This window comes from Phallusia mammillata, chromosome 1, assembly GCF_965637545.1.
Source record: "Phallusia mammillata chromosome 1, kaPhaMamm4.hap1.1, whole genome shotgun sequence".
Classification (NCBI taxonomy): domain Eukaryota; kingdom Metazoa; phylum Chordata; class Ascidiacea; order Phlebobranchia; family Ascidiidae; genus Phallusia; species Phallusia mammillata.
Window position 1 is genome coordinate 7,162,947 of NC_137252.1, and position 19,986 is coordinate 7,182,932.

Here is a 19,986-nt window from a genome sequence, read left to right on the forward strand (position 1 = left end):
GGTGTTTTGTACACTTTTTGCTCAACGCAGATGTTTTTCCACATTTAGGTCATGAAATTTGTGGTTTTAACAAATTTGAATTTACAAACAGTGCAGGTGATATGTAAAGTGCAGTGTAAATTTTCACCCATCGTTTTTTCCCCACAAAACCCAAAACGTTACATTTAAAAACAGTAGGCTAATGCAATGAAACACATGATCAATGTTACATCTTATTTGCCAGTAATTGCAGATTTCTATTGATTCCCGCATTTCCTCAGTACAACTTGTGTTGTAATCTATGGCGTTGTGTGACGTAATAATCGGCTGCCAGTTTTGTGTGATAACGCAACGTGGTTCAGTTCTTTTTCTTGCTGACTTCCGTGGAGCACGGTGCTGCGTCGGTTGAATTAGAAAAGGCTATTTATTGTCGTGTTGACGATTATTGTATTTCTGTTTTATCTTCACGTGAAGCGTGACTTATTCTGAACTGTCACCCAACATAGCTTGGTGTGCCAGTAATTGATGCGAGTTGAATACCCGTGCTATTTACTCTCTCCGGTTACCACAACAGTTGAAACCGATTCCGATACGTTTCCTAACGTTTCCTATACGTTTCCTATACGTTTCCAATTCGTTTTCATCGTCCTACATTCAAAGAATTCGCCTAATAAGATCAGCTAAACATCTATCTGTGTGGACTGGTTGTTGGAGGCTATTAGGAATCGCGTTTCAATTCTCTCCTCGTGTGATGTTCCGCGCTATAACCGGGGCGCGTTCACGGGACGTTACATGAAAGTTTCAACTGGCTGTTGAAGACAATCTGCAGTTGAAATCAAGTTTCAACTGCTTCCTGCAAGAAAGTTTCAACTGTTGTTGAACACAACTCTGCAGTTGAAATCAAGTTTCAACTGTTCGTTGAACAGAACAATACAGTTGAAATCAAGTTTCAACTGCTTCTTGAAATAAGCTTCAACTGTGTGTTGAAGATCAGTTTAACCGTTTGTTAAATATTTAAGCGGTCGAAGATGAGCCAATCAAACGTTACAACTCCTGAAGCGATCGCTGACTGTCGTCGACGTCTAGATGATCAATATCTAGCCGCCGAGTGTCTGATGAAGGACCACCGCAACAAACAGGTGCTCGAGACGATCTTGGTTGCGCTTGAACACCTTTTTGTGGATGCTGTTGCTGTCTACGAGGCGCATCCCGATCTTGCCGCCGAACTAGCTAGCGTGAGGAAAAACAAGGCCGAATTTGATGACCGAGTTTCTCACTGGATTCGTGAGGTAAATTCTCCATCTAGCATTGCTTTACCTGTTAACATAGCTAGTCCGGGTGGAAGTGGTGATAAGAGTCCAAGGGACAACGACTCCTTCTGCGGACGAAGTAGGCGATCTAGTTCTTCCACTAACAGTAGAACTAGAGTTAAAGTTACTACGCAGCTTGCGCGTCTTGCTATTCAACAGACAGCGCAGAAGCAGGAGCTAGCCAGACAGCACGAAGTAATGAAACGGCAAACCGATATACTACGCGCAGAAGAGAACATGCGACGCGCAGAAGAAGACAGACGTCGCGCCGAAGAAGAAATTCGTCGTGCTGAAGAAGAACAGCGTCAAAGGGACAAAATGGAAATGCTGGAACTGCAGCACCAGCTCCAAGCCGCAGAGGTTGAAGAGAAAGTTTGGGACGAGATGTCAGGAAACACGGAGTACGTGACGGTGAAGGAAGGTTCTGGTAAATCGACCACGCCTCCCCCGGAGGAGCCGCTCGGGGATCAACGTCGCGTATTGTTCACGTCACCGCCTGTCACGTCGCAGCGAAGCCCTCCTGACCAGCGGTATGTGGTTGACTATGTTGCTCCTTCGAAGTCCCCATCCCAATATGCGCCTAAAATTAAATCTTCGTTTGACGAAAGAGGTTCCTTTACCGCAGCAAACCCAATTGTAAATAATATTTGTACATACGATTCAGTCAAGCCAACTGGCGTGCATGACAATGAGATTGCATCACTTGTAAAGCACATAAACAGACCGAAGCCTAAGGTTCTCGTTTTTGATGGCAATCCAATGGACTATTGGAAGTTTGTGCGCAATTTCGATTCTCGTATCGACGACAAGGTCGACGACGATGGTGCCAAATTGTCGTATTTGGCGCAGCATTGTGATGGCAAGGCCCGTAAACTGATTGAACACTGCTTTAGACTAAAGGTAAACGGGTACCAACAAGCGAGACAGTTACTGTACGACCACTTTGGCAAGTCACACATAATCGCTCATGCATGTGTAAGGTGTGTGGTCAACGGTCCAGAATTGCGACCGAACGATGCTGCTGGTTTGAGCGAGCTTGCGCAGTCGCTGCGCGATTGTTTACTTACACTTTCAGACATTGACGAGCATTCCGAGATGAATAATTACCCCACGTTGATTGCTGTTGTGAATCGTCTACCGTTCAAGATGCAAGAGGCTTGGAAACGGCGTGTTGAGAAAATTCTCAGAGATACTGGCCGTGAACCTTTGTTTGAGCATCTTGTGGACTTTGTGGAAACGGAGGATCGGATTGCAAATTCACTGTTCAGCCGCATGCTCGATGAGCATCGCAACGAAGCTAAGAAGGCGAAAGGTAAAAGTAGTCATGTAAAGGCTTCCAGTCATGTCGTTGTAAGCGAACAAGAATCTAGGCCGAAGGTTCGTGCCGGACCTTCCCATTTTCCCACTACCCCGTTGTGCCAGTGCTGTTCGGGAAACCACGTGCTTGCTAAGTGCGAGGAATTTAAATCCCTACCTTACCGCGATCGTCTGCGCGTCACCCGGCGCCGTAGACTCTGTGATAATTGTTTCAGATTTGGGCACTTTGCCACTAAGTGCAACAGCCCCAAAGCGTGTACCGTCAGGGACTGCAATGAAGCCCATCACACCTTATTGCATCCGCCAGAGAAGAGAGAGGGCGAGTCTCCTGTCAAAGGACCTGCGCCGGAACGGACAGTTTGTTCGGTTGTGTCGGCGATTGGAAAGAACTGTCATGCTTCCTCCGGTAGACAGAGCGTCAACTTGATGATGGTTGCGGTCAAAGTCAGTGCTAACGGTAGGACTGTTGATACTTACGCTCTTTTAGATACTGGCTCGGGCATTACCTTGTGCGACAAGAAACTGACAGATAAGCTTGGGCTGCAAGGTGAACCTAGCAACGTGACGCTTAAAACGATCAACGGGAACAGTCGCAAGCGCGAGGGCGAAAGAGTGAATTTATCTGTTGCTTCGCTCGATGGCTCTACAACAGTGGAACTTCCTGAGGTTTTCGCTGTTGATTGTTTGCCTATCACCGCCAACAAGTTTCCGAGAAACGCGGAATTGGATGCACTGCCACATATTAGAGACCTGTCATTCCCACAGGTAGATTGCAGTGAAGCTTTGTTGCTCATCGGGCTAGACGTTCCAGAGGCCTTTCTCGTGCAAGAGGTACGGAAGGGAAAATCGAAGCAACCTATTGCATTCAGGGTTCCACTTGGATGGGCATTGGCAGGACCTGTCTCTAACAAGTCAACTGATTTGTTTTCCGTCAACTTTACTCAAGTTGCCAATGATTCGCTGCACGAGAAGTTAGAGCGAATGTGGAAGACCGACTTTCAAGATACCAACGCCGACGCGATGCCTATGTCGCGTGAAGACCGTTACGTATTGGATAAAATGAAAACTAGTGTGCAATTCAAGCAAGGTCATTATGAGTTGCCGTTGCCATGGCGCCCGAACGCACAACCGCTTCGGTGCAACCAGGACATGGCGCTAAACCGTTTGGGTTCTTTAGAACGTCGCCTGAGACGCGACGCCGTGCTACGTGATGCGTATACAAAGACGGTACAGGGTTACATAGCTAAAGGCTATGCCGAAGAAGTTCCAAATGAGGAACAGTCTGCAGAGGTAGTATGGTACCTGCCGCATCACCCTGTCACAAATCCACACAAGCCCGGAAAGGTGCGGGTAGTTTTTGACTGTGCTGCCAAATACCGCGACCAGTCGTTGAATGATGCTTTACTCCAGGGTCCGGATCTGACCAATTCCTTAGTAGGAGTTCTATCAAGGTTTCGGATGGAAAGGGTAGCTCTTGTGGCCGACGTGGAGGCCATGTTTCATCAGATCCGTGTGAAGCTGACAGATTGTGATGCACTTCGGTTCTTGTGGTGGCCCGATGGCGATGTGTCGAAGAAGCCCACCGCACACAGGATGCTTGTTCATTTGTTTGGAGCAACTTCTTCCCCTTCCTGTGCGAGTTTTTGTCTTAAACAAGCCGCTGATGATTTGCGAAGCGAATTTCCAAAGGAAGTCGTCGAGACGGTAGAAAAGAATTTCTACGTTGACGACTGTTTAAAATCCGTGTCGACTGAAGCAGAAGCAGTTCAGTTGGTCAAAGGTATCTGTGCACTTCTCAAGAAGAAGGGATTTCGGCTAACCAAGTGGCTTAGCAACAGCGAGCGAGTTCTCGCGTCTATTGATGAAGAGGAACGGGCTAAATCGGTGAAGGAGTTGGACGTGGATGGTTCCTCCTGCGAGAGGGTACTTGGTGTTCGATGGAACGTTTCGTCGGACGAGTTCGGTTTCAATGTCGATGTAAAGCAGCCTACAGCCTACACCAGAAGGTCAATCCTGTCGGTGGTAAGTTCCTTATACGATCCTCTTGGCTTTGCAGCGCCCGTGATCGTGGTGGCCAAGACGATGCAAAGAGATCTCTGCAGAAAGCAGCTGGGATGGGATGACGTTCTTTCCGATGAAGACTCCGAATCGTGGGCAAAATGGTTGCAGCAACTACCGCGGTTAGGAGGCGTCGTTCTGCCTAGATGCGTGAAGCCCCACGATTTTGGTAAGGTGCGAAAAACGGAATTGCACCATTTTGCAGATGCGTCATCCACAGCTTACGGCGCGGTGACCTATCTGAGGCTGGTAGACGAGCAAGGACGCATTCACTGCTCGTTTTTAATAGGCAAGGCACGCGTTGCCCCCCTGAAGACATGTTCGATTCCCCGCCTGGAGCTGACGGCGGCCGTTGTTGCAGCCAAGTTGGATCGACTTGTGAGAAAGGAGCTGCAACTGGACGAATGCCAATCCGTGTTCTGGACGGATTCGACTGCGGTTCTTCAAAGTATTCGCAACTGCAATAAGCGCTTCCCAGTGTTCGTTGCAAATCGCTTGGCCAAAATCGAGGATGTTTCCCGGCCTAGTCAATGGAGACACGTCAGCACCAAGGTAAATCCAGCGGACGAGGCGTCTCGTGGACTCAGTGTGAATAAATTCCTTAGGTCCAGCCGATGGCTTACTGGACCCCAGTTTCTTTGGGAACAAGAAGATACATGGCCTTCATGCCCAGACTTGTCGTCATTGCCAATCGAATTTCTTTTGATAAAGAAAGAAACTCAAACCGTTTGTCTGGTCACCAGCGAGTCCGCTACGGATCGACTCATTGCGAGATACTCATCACTCAATCGGCTGAAAAGGGCTGTAAGCTGGTTGCTCAGATTCAAATCGATGTTGATGTCAAGGAGGTTTCCTGCCAAGTATAAAGTACCTACTGGGCAACTGACCGTTGTTGAACTCAAGGCTGCCGAGCTTGAGATTGTAAAGTATGTACAGAGACGAAGTTTCCCGGACGTTATCGCTGCGATGTCAAAGGCCAAAGGAGAAGACGTTCGTTTACCAAAGAAAAAGAGGGCTCTTGGAAAGCTCAACCCAATTCTAGTCGATGGAGTTATGAGAGTTGGTGGAAGGATCGAGCGTGCGTGTGTCGAGTTCGATGTTAAACATCCTATGATTCTTCCATACGACCATCGGTTTACCGACCTGGTGATTATGCAGCAGCATGACGAGGTTGGCCATTCTGGAATGGGACACACATGGTCGTCTCTCAGGCAACGCTACTGGATCATCAAAGGAGGGGTAGCGGTTCGTCGTGTTCTCGGCAAGTGTGTTTCCTGTCGACGAAGAAATGGCTCTCTGGGCAAACAGATGATGGCAGACCTTCCTGCTGCGAGACTGCAGGCCAATAAGCCGCCGTTCTCAGTGGTCGGTGTCGACTACTTTGGACCTTTCCTTGTGAAGCAAGGACGAAGTGAGGTAAAGAGGTACGGGTGCATCTTTAGCTGTTTCTCCACCAGGGCCGCGCACATCGAGATAGCGCATTCACTGTCTACGGACTCCTTTATCGGAGCTCTCCGACGTTTCATCGGTCGTCGAGGACGACCAGACCAGATCTACAGCGACAACGGCACAAACTTCGTTGGAGCTGAGCGCATCCTGCGCGAAGAGCTGAACAGGTGGAATCAAAGGCAGATCTACAAATATCTGCAACAACGTGATATTGCGTGGAGCTTCAATCCTCCCACTGCCAGCCACATGGGTGGGGTTTGGGAGCGAATGATACGCTCTGTGCGCAAAATTCTCAACGCTCTGCTTTCGGAGCAGACATTGTCCGATGAGAAATTGATGACGCTGATGGTGGAGGTCGAGGCCATCCTGAATTCTCGTCCCTTGGTTCCGGTGACGTTCGATTCGAAGGATGAGGAGCCCCTTACACCAAATCACCTACTGCTGCAACGTGCAGCGCCGAATATGTCCCCTGGACTGTTTACGGGGAAGGACTGTTTCCATCGTAACCGTTGGCGCCAAGTACAATACTTGGCCGACCAATTTTGGCGGCGATGGTCGCGCGAGTACCTGCCGACGCTAATGCCCAGATCGAAGTGGGCAAATGGACATTCTAATTTCACGGTCGGCGACATTGTGCTTGTAGCGGATGATAATCAGCCTAGGAGCAAATGGCTTCTGGGTCGCGTGACCGATGTGCTTCCTGATCGGAAGGGAGTAGTGCGTCAGGTGATCGTCAAGACTCACACTGGAGCACTCAGACGCCCAATTGCAAAATTGTGCTTGCTATGCCGCGACGACGCGATGCGTGATTAGTTGTGTGTTTATTGTGTTCGCAATTACTGCCGATGTTTGTGTGTTGTGTTGTAAATGTACTCCTTGGATTCGTACATTGTGGGGGGGTATGTTACATCTTATTTGCCAGTAATTGCAGATTTCTATTGATTCCCGCATTTCCTCAGTACAACTTGTGTTGTAATCTATGGCGTTGTGTGACGTAATAATCGGCTGCCAGTTTTGTGTGATAACGCAACGTGGTTCAGTTCTTTTTCTTGCTGACTTCCGTGGAGCACGGTGCTGCGTCGGTTGAATTAGAAAAGGCTATTTATTGTCGTGTTGACGATTATTGTATTTCTGTTTTATCTTCACGTGAAGCGTGACTTATTCTGAACTGTCACCCAACATAGCTTGGTGTGCCAGTAATTGATGCGAGTTGAATACCCGTGCTATTTACTCTCTCCGGTTACCACAACAGTTGAAACCGATTCCGATACGTTTCCTAACGTTTCCTATACGTTTCCTATACGTTTCCAATTCGTTTTCATCGTCCTACATTCAAAGAATTCGCCTAATAAGATCAGCTAAACATCTATCTGTGTGGACTGGTTGTTGGAGGCTATTAGGAATCGCGTTTCAATTCTCTCCTCGTGTGATGTTCCGCGCTATAACCGGGGCGCGTTCACGGGACGTTACAATCAATGAGTTTCACACGTTGTTTGTTTGATGCGTTGCAAATTGTTTCTTAGTCCAATCGGTGTAGTAATTACTCTTATTCCCTTAAACAGGTGTTTATACTTCAACTATTCATAGCGAAGCAGTTCTTCTTTGATGTTGACAGTTTGTTCATTTAAAGTTTAACTAAATGTATTATTATAAGCAGGGAGTCGAACCGGAACTGAACCCGAACCCGCGAACCGGTTTGAGCGGTTAATTTCATTAAACCCGAACCGAACCCGAACCGCTATTTACGATTTCCTAAAAACCCGAACCGGAGTTGAACCCTATATTTTGTTTGGCGTTGGACCCGAACCGGAACCGGAACCGAACCAGTAAAAAAATGCAGTCTGTTTTATATTTTATGATTTTTTGTTCAAAACAGGGCACTGAAGAATACGCGAGATAACACATATAGGGCGTGTCAAAGATAACAGCACACTGGCAAAATTATTTCGGCGTTTGATAAGGCCAGGTAGATGATGGGAAGAATTGAATTGAAACGAATAAAAACTTGAACCGGTTTAAAAACCGCAAACCGGTCCGGACCGGATAATTTGCCCAAACCGGAACGAAACCCGAACCCGAAAATATACATTTTTAAAAAACGGACCTGAACCCGAACCCTTAAAAACGAAACCAAGTGAACCCGAACCGAACCTGAACCCATTTGACAAGCGGTTCGACTCCCTGATTATAAGCGCTTTAGAAAGACCAAGATTTGTTAAAGTCAAAGTTTCCGTTGGTTCAAAGTAAGTAAAAGAGAAACATGCAAAAAATTATAAAATATCTGATAAAGAAATCGTAATTAATTTTGTTCGTCACCTTGCGATTGCGAGTTTATATTTTTTTAATTCAGGCGCAATTGGTTGCTGGGCCGCAAGGCTGGTAGCATATACTTGCACGCGATTGTGTCCTGTTATTTATAATAGAGAGGCGAAAGTACAAAATTTAAATGGGAATTTTAAATATTTGGAAACCCACAATTTAAAAATATGAAAACCGGTTTTTGCCGTAATATGTTGGAGTTCAGATAGCCAAAGTAAATGGTACTTTATTAGAAGAAGAAATTAGAAGAAAACTTGATTTTTAAATGTCTTGTATTACTTATGTGTGCTCGTTTGACTTGCATCTTTTGCTCATTTCAAATTAAAATTAGACATTGCGTTTTCAAAATGCTGGTTGGCAGTAATTGGATTTTAGTCAATAGGAAGCGCAGGCCACACATTATAGACTCCAATAAGTTGCCAAAAAAACAACACTAAATAAAAAAGATACTGCATGTTAAAAATAAAGCTTCGTTTCAGTCTGCTCTAGAAGTTTCAACTAACGATGACAACAGCTGCTGATAAAACGCATTGTGATGTTATTTATAATTGTTACAGTGAGAAATCGGCTATGTGCTTTCTTTGCCTGTTTCTCGTTCACTTTGGTTACTTTGACATAACAATGCGTATGATGTCATAAGCTTGGCAGACCACGTTGTCCAGTTTCTTTCCTCTATTAGCAGCTTTTTAGTAGTCGCAGTTTTTGGTTGAACTTGATCAGTTAGGAAATATTTATGTGCTAACATCGATTTACCAGACGTCCGGAATTTCCCGGACATGAACGGAATTTGGGCGTAAATCTGTGTCCGGAATATTTTTTTAAACACTCTTAATATTCGGATTTTAGCGTCTAGTAGTCTAACCTACATGGGTTTTGTGACTTATTTAGAAACAAAACTGCGCTTTTTATATCTGTGAAAGGGTAATTATATTTTGTCAAAAATGGCATAGTTCGGGTTGGTAACCTGTAACAATATTCCGTATAATGCATTTTAAATCACATTCGGTTTCGCCAAAGATATTTTTATTGAAACAGTCCGGAATTTTGCTTACGTATAGATATGGTAACCATATGCTAACATACAGGTAGAGCTACTAACACCGTAACTCACTCCAATTGTACATTTAGCTAATCGAAAAGAAAACATCGGTAAAAAAGGATTCGAGAAGTTTGGAACCTCGCAGAAGATGCGAGTAGTTGTACACTAATTTTAGAATAAATGCTTTTAACTAGTGATGCACCGAACCCGCCTAAAAAGGTTCGGGCCGAAACCGAATCCCCGTTTGTATGAAATCCCTGCTTCTATGAAAGTTTTTAACTGAACCTTGTGTCGTTGATGCCAGTGAAGTAAGTTATGACAATTTAAAATCACTTTCACAATGCGGAAGTTTTACTAAACTTAATATTATTTTGTAGACAACGTGGATCGTATTTTATAGATACAACAATTTGCTTTTCGTATTTCGTATTGGTATTGGTATAGTATTTTGACGTTTCGTATTGGTAAAAACGATAGTTAAGGCATTAATTCCATGCAATCAATAAGTTCGGTTTCGGCCGAATTTTCAAAAAAATTTCGGGCCGAAACTTTGAAAAACAGCGTATTCGGCCGAAATGTTTCGGCCAACCGAAACTTCGGTGCACCACTATACTTTTAACCATGACATGCTTAATCTACTAATTTTAAAAGCTCTCCTCACATAAAGCTAGGAAACATTTTTATTCAAACATCCAAATTTTTTTTGATCCCCATTTTGTTTTGTTTTTAGTGCACAACAAACTGTTACGTAATCATGTATAGTGGTATAATGACACTGCCTTCAAAAATACTGTTGATGAAGTAAATAGCGTTAAAGACAATTTGATTTTAAGTTGAAATAATTGCATAGAATGTTGGATTTTTTCGTCAGTCTGCTTCTTCATATGATCTCGTGGGGATGTCAATGCCTGTAACTGCAGACAAATAACAGAGATATAACTTTTATGTTTATTGTACATTCAGGGGGGGTGCAACCCCCGGCCCGCGGGCGACAGTTTGGCCCGCCGAACAATTTAGTGTGGCCCTCAACAACTCTCCTAATAGCAAGCAAAATGCAAATTTTAGCAAAAAATCCCCCATAGTTTTCGGTAAATCTCCTAAATTGCTATTTGTAATAAGAATAATCTAAACGACCGCATGAAACTTACAATATTATTCACGCAGATCTCGTGGTCTTCTTTACGCACAAGGTGCTTGTTGCGTAACTTTGCCGATTGTGACGTAATTGCCCTCTTTGCTTATTAAACAATTGCTTTGTTGTGAAAGCCAGTGTTGCGACGAAACTTACTTGCACGTAACATTTTAAAGTAGAATAGGAAACACCTTGCATGGTGTTGAATATTTCCTTACGTTGTTTATCTACTACAGCAGACTGAAGGTAAAGTAACTATTCATTTAATAATTGAAGTAGGGCATAAAAACAACGGCAGGGTAAAAAACGCGTAAGTAAGTACATTACATGAAAAAAATTGTGTGGCCCTCGCTTGATGTCTTAATTAAGTTGGTTATATGGCCCACTGACGAAAAAGGTTGCACACCCCAGTTCTAATTGATTAAAAACATAACAACTTAAAACTATACAAACTTACACTGCTCAAACCAATCAAGTTCAAAAAATGGGTAGGATGTTTCTTGGCTTTACTTATTCATTTTTGTAATTTGATTCGAATTTTTTTTATCAATTGAATCAGGTTATCAGTTACTTACTTTCTTCCAAGTTTGTCAAGTGGTCCTGCAATTTCTTGTAGATGAACACAACTTTATTTTTACTTCCTTCATTCACTTCAATTGTTTGTTTCAAAATTCCCACAGCGAGCCACCGTTTCTTGAATAAACAAACTAAAGGCGACCCTTCCATAATCTGAAAATCAACCGTTATTGTCCCGTTTATACCCCACAAATGTTAAAGCAAAGCTAAAGTATGCATTAATTACCTCGCAAGTACCACCAGTCAGGCTAAGAAGTAGTCTATTGGTATGTTATCCATATAAATAACGTGTATGTTACATTTGTATTTTTAAAATAGCTTTGAAGTAAAAATTCTTACTTTTCTTGTACCCATTAACATAAGCCTACTTATTTGAGTTGAGAATATGGAATTAAAAGTGCTGTAGCGTATCTTTAAATTACACGCGACACACGACTCGCGACAGTACTTGCGATGTTGGATTGTGTGCATGCTTCATTCTATTCAGTGTCTCGCAACATTGCCTGTTAAATTTAGCTCTAAAGTTGCACGTTTCACCTTTTCAACTAAAAACTTGTTGTACTCAGTCAAGGAAACGGTCGCAGTCACGTAAGTAAAAGAGGAAAGTTTGCTTGTGATGTTTGCCTGTTGCAAACGTTTTTCGCAAACTTCATCAGAATCCAACTTGAGCTTTAATTCTTGGAGATGCTTCCAACCTTTCTTGTTGACTGGAAAGTAAACGTACATCACAATTATCACAAAAGAATGTTATTTTAATGGTGAAAATAACGACCCAAATAGACGTAAAAAGCGAAATGTTTTTTTTCAACCGTTTCGGCAAATGCTCATGCCATCATACGATATCACTGATGTTGGAATTTAACAAACTTTTGTGACATGAGTTCTCACAGTTATAGCTCATACCGAGCAATTCCACACACCTGAAAATCCCCATCCAACAGCAGCACAAAATGAGTCTTCCTCGATGTTGTGAAGTTGAGGGGGGAGGCAGACCGCTTTCACGTAAGGTGTAAAGGTAATGTTGCGCTCCAGAAAAAGAATTGTGATGTCGGAATCTTCGTCTGTTTCGTCATCATCGCTGCAAGGTCAGTTGATTAACCGAGGTCAACAGACCATTTTGTAATATTAAGAGTAACACCAGACTTACAAATTAACTGGGTGGATCCCCTCTACCGCAACCGGCTGTTCGCCAGGTTCACGATGAAAAGTCACGTGTTTTCCAGCTCTCACTGTCACCTTTGATCTAAATAAATTGTTATACATCTGTTGTGTAAAGTTTTTATGTCTGTTTTACGGGTAGAGCTACTGACGTAAGAACTCGCGGTAGCCAGGTTTGGGAATTTCTAATGAGTGGCGCAACAGAGTACAGGCGTTTACGGCGACAATAATTGCTGAGTCAGCAATTTGCAGTAATATGCCGACTCAGCAATTATAATGCTCAGTTGCGCCACCTTTTAGAAATTTTTCCCAAAATCTGGCTACTGTGAGTTCTTAAGTTAGTAGCTCTTCCTGTGTTACGTCACTATTACCTGTCCGAGAAATTTAGGCAGTGTGACGCAGTAATCACGTGGCGAGGCGTCAGAATCACTCCGTGGCAGATGATCTGTGAGTCACGTGACAAAGTGACGAGCCACGGCCATGATCCTTCAGCTGAGTTGATAACGCCCACTTGCGGATAATTTTTCTGCGAAATTTTTAAATTACGTTTTTTTATTTGCTTCTAAAAACAAACAGGTGTACTTAAGAACACTATACACAGACTTGAAAAGTAATTTATTCATAAACATAACTGCCAAAGTACTGGTGTATATGATACATCATGAAGACGTTTCAACAATCTCTGTTGTCATCATTAGTGCAGGTTGTCAATCAAGCTGCACTGAGGATGACAGCAGAGATTGTGTTTGTAATCAGGCAGTTATGTTTATGATCAACAGGTGTAAATTGTTTTTACATACTTTGCTTAAGATGGGTTTAACATAATACTGAGTTCCGCAACGGTTGTCGAGAATAACATCTGCCCAAAACATTTGCGTCAAAGCGATATATAACATCTCAACAACGTGCAACACCAAACGTTTGTATTACTTACTCTGATTTCCGTATTTGATCGTAAACATTTTTCCTCTATTGTTTTCACTCGTGTAATAAACTATACTGGCCATGTTTGTTGTTCCACCATACTCGGTTTTGTCCAGTTTTCCACACAACTTTGTTTGAGGTAACTGAATTGATAACCACAATACATACACGTAGGTTTGATTTAGTGTTCCAAAATTTGCCATAGGAATCTAGCATAAAGGTACTTACTCTTTTACTGAGAGCGTTTGGTCCATCAAAAATATCAAGGTAAGCAAGGTTACAGGATTCTGAATGTGGAATCTCAAACTTTACTATCTGGATAAATATTGTCTGCAAAATATGCGATGTATGGTGTAAGAAACCAATCGTATGTACAGCGAAAACATGAGTAAAATGTCAATACAGCGCTTTATGTCAGAGGTCGGCAACCTACTGCCCTACTCAAGTAGAACTACCCGGCCCGCGGCTCCCGTAACACGAATCTACGAAAATTCTATAAGATGTTAACCAGAATGGCAGACAGTATATGGAAAGTAAAGATTAAGCTGATCTTGGTATTCACACGCTATGTATAGGTTGCTAAACCCTGCTTAATGTGCGACAATGGTGTTCAACTCGTGTAGCAGTACGGTTGTGTACCACCATTGTGGACGATACTACGTTTATTTAAACAAATGACGGTACGGACTTGAGAGATATTCCAAAACATTAACACAGTTCTGTGCACAAAGATCGTTTGTTAGTTTAAAACACGGGTCGGCAACCATTTTTGCACTGAGGATCCTGTTTGAAAGTGAAATTTTATCGCGGACCGGTCTTCAAAACACTACCGGAATTAGCAGTAAAAACGCTTCAATTAGTTTATCATCCCCAGGTTGCACGGAAAATGTTTTCAAAGCATTTAACCTGAAAATTATACGGCCCGGTGACAAATTCATCCCGGCGGTTGCCGACCACTGGTTTACAATATTAAAATGAACAGTTTCGAACAATAATTCTAATTCAATTACTTCTCCAGGGGGTATTCTGATGACCCATTCAAAAGCTTGAGGTTGGTGAATTCGTAATATTTGAGGAGGTCGAATAGTTCTCTCACTCTCGTCAAGATAAACTTGTATCGGCACAATTGGACCTGCACGACAAATTACACCTTAGCTTTACATATAACAGGGTAACCAAGACTGTTCACGTTGAGGTTAGCACCAACAAAATTGTATTGTTGCCAAAGATATTTGAACTATTAAGCGGTACTATAATGCCTATATTTGCAGACACCACCGCACGATTTATTCAACACAACTGTTCAAACGTTTAAAAAAAGCACGAAAAATAAGTCAGCTGCGAACAATGCACAATGCTTTACACTTTTTTATATTTTTGAACCAAACAAAATCAATTATTAGACAGGTAAAGAAAAAAAACTGTAAAAAAATCCCACCAAAATTAGGAACTCCCACAAGACATTTCTTACAGTTAGTTCATAAAACACAACATGACCGTAAATATGTATTCGTGTTCGCATGTACCTGGAAGTATTTCTTTCTGGAGGCATTTCGCGCAGCGCATGAAGTCGATCACCAGCAGAATAGTAATAAGTTTCATTTTTTGCTGTTTACAAACTGTAGAATAGGGTGAAACTATTTTTGTTCAACATATATACGTTGTATACACATATTAGCAATGAAATACTTTGAAAAGCATTTTTAAAGAACAGGCGTGTTACAGATACAATGTCTGTGAGCGTAAGTCGAGTGTTATATGTACATCAGAGTTGTAAGTTGGCCCGGACCAGACGTTTCTTCGAAAAGCCAGCCTGATTCGGGCCGGGCTTCACACTCGGTGTCAGTATCTTTTGAATATCTAGATTCTAGCTTATTAGCCGGTTATTGGACCTGACCTCATGTCAAACAGCCCCAAAAACACCTTGTTCAAGACCAATTGTCTATTGTGTTGTTTTGGTCTTTCCCGAGTCTTCAATTTATAGGCCTGTCAATCAAACTTTCGGGCCTAAACGGGCTTCTCAAAAATGGGTTCGGGCAGGCTTTCGGTCTTGTATTTTCGGGTTCTGGACGGGTTCAGACTCTAATTTCAAGCCCCTTTACAACCTTGATCTGCATACAAATGTTCTGCGCTGTGGACAATGCTTTACAATGTTGGAAAACTGCGCGAAGTTAGAAATATTCAAATTTCATTTAAATTTCTAAGCATTAACCTTTTGAATGAATAGGCGTTGTTTATTCTAGTTGCTCAACAATTTTCATTAGAGTTTGCAAGTTATTCTTAGCCTATAGTGCCTTTTCTGTCTTACGTGACTACTTAAACAATCGGTTGGTGGTATACAAAGTACTGTCAATGACCGCCACGATTTTTGAATATACTCTGCTACTGTTGATAATATTTTTTTGCTTATCAGATTTTGAAGAAATAATATTTTGAAACTCAAGACGATTTTAAATAAAGTAACAAAATGTTCAAATAGTTAATGCGAACGCATCCAATTAATAACCTACGATGCATTGCGACTTAACAAAAAAGGATTTGATTTGAAAATTAGTAATAGTTTACCTTATTGATATGTCTATATATTGTAGGAAACATCTTTAACTTGTGGCAATATTATACTATATATCTTGAATAAATAAATAAATAAAACACTTTTTCAAAACAAAATCAAATAATAAATTAGTTTTTGTTGTGTTGTGTAAATCTGAATTTATCTTTTCCTGTGAACTTAGTATGCGTAGCAATTCTTTTGTGTTTGCTATTTTTGCATCAGGAAGGTGATGATCTGAAGGTTAAACTAATGTTATGTATTGAATAATTTCGTGATTATTTAAATTTATTTAAATTTAAGACCATGAACTTTTGCAACAATAATATTTGTTCCTAAAATAGTCTGTTGTTGATTTGGATTTGTTTAAATCTAAAGTAAGTAGCAACAATATATTAAAGCTCGAAAGTATAACACATGATTTTTACCAATAAAAAGAAGTTGAAGTTGGATCTTCGTGTTAATTTATTAGAGTTTGGAACCGAGTAGACGTTTTTGTAAACCAGGATTTTCTCCAAACAAACTACTACCACCATTTACAAATGACTTAGACCATGAGCAATATTGCCACAATATAAAAGGATCAACAAATGTAGGGAGTATCTAACCAGAGTATAGTTTATCAAATATTCTGTTTGCAATGTGGATGAATATTAGTAAGTTATTTACATTCTTTTTTAGATTTCTTTTTAATACTTTAGAGATTCTAAAAATATGGAGTTGCTAGTTTTGTTTTTAATGTTGTCTTTATCTGTTTATGCTGAAGGACAAACGTGGCATAACTACAAAGGATCTCAATATTGCCTCGAAATGACTACGGTCAATTCATATGCTGAAGCAGCCAGAAAATGTTCTGCGTTAAATGCTAATGTAGCTAACGTTAAAACCAAAGAAATCTATAATTTTTTAAAGAAAAAAATGTATCGGGCAGGTAATAAAATGTATTATTTTTTGTCTCATAAGAAAATTCTGCACTTTGGCAAAAGAGAAAACAATATGTTTAATGAAGAGCTTTAAACTAGCTTTTAATATATCCTTTTTGTGCATTAAAAATATATTTTTTTAAAACTTGGAAAATAATTCGGACGTTCCAGTGTTTCATACCGAAACGGAAAGAAACGAAATAACGTTATTCGTCCTGGGCAAATTATTTATTTAATTATTTGGTTCCGAGCCGATATTTTCATTTCGTTTCGGTCTGACCGAAATAAATTGATAACGGTATTTCGGTCCAACAAAATAACATCTTTTTGTGATCTTTACAACAAAGAAAAAACTTTCCGTATTTTTTTATTTCGTTACCGTATGACGTCCCGTTTCGTTCCGGTATGAAACATATTTTAATACACATGTTCACGGCCACCTTAATTCGTCTCTGCGGCAGCATGCGGTCGTACGGCCGCAGGTTGTGCATCCCCGGCCTAAACAATTGTTCGCGAATAAAATACACTTTCTTGTGAGCATCGAACTAGGATCACAAATTCAACTAATCTATCAATTATTTTAGTTGTTCCTTATTCGGCTTACATCGGTGCCAGAAGAATCGGAAACACCAACAAGTTTCGATGGAACGACGGAAGCGACGTTTCAGTGACAATGTGGTTTTTCACGCAACCGAATAATCTTCACGGATGGGAAAATTGTGTTACGATGGGTTACGAAAATCGCCCGCGTTATACGCGTTACGAGTGGTTTGACGTGCCTTGTACAAGGCATAAAGCAGGATACATTTGTCACAGAATTATTGCGTGTAAGATAATTTTGGAAACAAACCAACAGTGCAAAAATGTAAACAAGTTAACAAAACTGTAGGAAACAAAATGGGATTTAAAACAACAAAAAATTACATTACACATAAATTTTGACGACAAAACCATTAATTTTTAGAATGTCATTTTTGCTTTAAAAAAATTTGGTCAAAATAGACGCAAAAAACGACGCGTTTTCAAAGCAAAATATATATTTCAATAAGCTCATTCGCTTTTCCTGAAATAACGCAGCTGGATTACTTTCCATTAAAACCTTTTTTCTCACCAATTAAAATAAATTCAACCCAACGAAACTATCTTAAAATTTTTTATTCTATTAAAGTCTGTTTTATGTCAAATTGACTTTTGTCATCTACAGCCACCACTAAATCGCTTACTACCGCTATAACACAGTCCACTGAACCAAATACCAACACTTTTTCATCAGTCAAATCAACCATCAACTTATCACTGTCCAGCGTACCCGACAACACAAGTCTCGTAAATGGCCACTCAAGTCAAAGTATGTATATCTGATTGCATTTCTGGTTTTGTGCTCATACTTTACTTTAACAGTTGACAAAAACATCATCATCATCATTATATGCGTTGGTATCGCCATGGTCATAATGTGCGCCGTCATTGTAATTGTGACCTCGCTAAAACGCGAAAGAAGGAAAGTGCACGGTTTGTTTTCATACGCAATTTTTTGTTGTAACCATCTTTTTCCAGGAATGTAATTCAAGTGAGATATGACAATAAAGGTGTCCGCGTCGATACATGTAAGGTTTATGGAAATGGAAACGAAAATTCTTTGTACTTTTTTAGTGTCATGACACTGCAGTCAAGATTTTTAGGAACACTATCACGGACTTGAAAAGTAATTTAATCATAAACATAACTGCCAAAGTACTGGTGTATATAGAATACACCATGCAGACGTTTTAACAATCTCTGTTGTAATCATCAATGTAGGTTGTCGTTCGGGTAGAACACGGTAAATACAGCACTTAGGAAAAAAAGGTGAATGCCCGGTGCGTGAAGTGACGTCACACACCATAACAAGGAATTCTTTTCTTTAGCGTACGTAAATAGCAAAGCTGGGGCGTTTTTTAGTTTTTTACAAAACATTTCTCAAAACTAAAAGTACTTTAAACCCACAGAAAAATTTATTAAGTAATAAAGTCTAGCTGCAAGATTTGGTAATACATAATAGATATGTCATACTTACGGTACTCAGTTGTCGAAAGACCCCTTTTACTACATTGATCTCAAATTAACCGAATTAAGCGACGATTTTTTTAGCTCGCGACCCTATAGGGCTGGAAAAGCACCCTACTAGGCGAAATAAAAAACTAATTAAAAACTAACTTCAAACAGCTGGAAACCGGCGGATTTCTGGAACATACGCCGACCCACTGAACACCAACAACACAGATCAACCTTCAACGTCAAGGCAACCGATTGACGATGACGTTCACCTCAATGACGTTAGCCAAGAGGCAAAATATGAAAGCGTGTTTTATTATTCACAGCCACAAGTCGACGACGTCAATTCTTATTGCGTCAGTCAAGACCGACGCCCAGATTACATAACAATTGATCCCTAATGAGTATTTTACTATTTTAATCGAGTTTATAAAAGTTCAGTGCATTGGCATTTATAACAAACTATTCCGAATTTATTCCGTATTCCACGACTTAAAAAAAACGTATTTTTGGTACCTCATGGAGTATACTGTGATTTATACATGTAACTTAGATTAAGTAATACGTGCTATCATCTAATATTAAGATTGTTAACGAAGGCCAAACCATGATCCGATGAAAAGCATATGTACGTCTGTTAATATGATTGTTTGTTTTTTATTCTTTAAACATATTCAAAGCTGTAAATTGTGTTACTTTGTGATGATAAGTTGTACAACAATAAAGAAATCCCAGCATGTAGGATGTTTTGGATATAAGTTTTATCTACCGGTCAACCTTGGCCTTTTTATTTAGAGAGTATAGCCGGCCTGCAGGCGTTTGTTTCCCGCCGTTAAAATTACCAGTTCTGATTTAATTTATATAAGTTTTATATTTATATAAGGATATAAGTTAAATCTACCGGTCCACCTTGGACTTTTTATCGAGAATTTGGCCGGCCTGCAGGGTAGAACTACTAACACTGAGATTTGGCTTAGGCCCGGTCTGAGAACTTCTGGTAGGTGGCGCAACAGAGCATAGGCGTTTATGGCTCTGTTGCAGCAATTTGGGTTTATGGTCAGAATAATTGCGGAGTCAGCACCATTGACGTCACATATAACTTTAACATATAACCAGTTGCATTGCAGTCTGTTGCGTAATTAAATTACGTTAATGAAACCAGAGTCACTATATTGATGAAACGTTTGAAATGACTTCTGAAATTATTACACACAAGT

At 40.9% G+C, this 19,986-nt stretch overlaps 2 protein-coding genes across 3 annotated transcripts; one reads left to right on the plus strand and one right to left on the minus strand.

Annotated features, from left to right (window-relative positions):
- The first annotated feature begins 207 nt into the window (after window positions 1-207).
- LOC145233865 (uncharacterized) lies at window positions 208-7,582 on the plus strand. 2 transcript variants are annotated; one of them, XM_080098641.1, is made up of 2 exons: window positions 208-1,268; window positions 1,449-7,582. In XM_080098641.1, the coding sequence occupies exons 1-2, from the start codon at window positions 1,008-1,010 to the stop codon at window positions 6,924-6,926; spliced, it is 5,739 nt and encodes a 1,912-aa protein (XP_079954767.1). In that variant the 5' UTR covers window positions 208-1,007; the 3' UTR covers window positions 6,927-7,582. The 2 variants fall into 2 exon arrangements, with proteins under 2 accessions (XP_079954767.1, XP_079954762.1); XM_080098636.1 differs by having other exon boundaries at window positions 208-7,582.
- Window positions 7,583-10,186: 2,604 nt separating this feature from the next.
- LOC145223886 (serine protease 27-like) lies at window positions 10,187-14,863 on the minus strand. Its single transcript, XM_080090327.1, has 11 exons — window positions 14,788-14,863; window positions 14,272-14,411; window positions 13,490-13,591; window positions 13,272-13,404; window positions 13,138-13,196; window positions 12,709-12,863; window positions 12,327-12,422; window positions 12,100-12,257; window positions 11,717-11,886; window positions 11,179-11,332; window positions 10,187-10,385 (listed from the first exon to the last, which is right to left on the minus strand). Exons 1-11 carry the CDS (start codon window positions 14,861-14,863, stop codon window positions 10,339-10,341), a joined length of 1,290 nt encoding a protein of 429 aa, XP_079946453.1. The 3' UTR covers window positions 10,187-10,338.
- Between the last annotated feature and the right edge of the window lie 5,123 nt (window positions 14,864-19,986).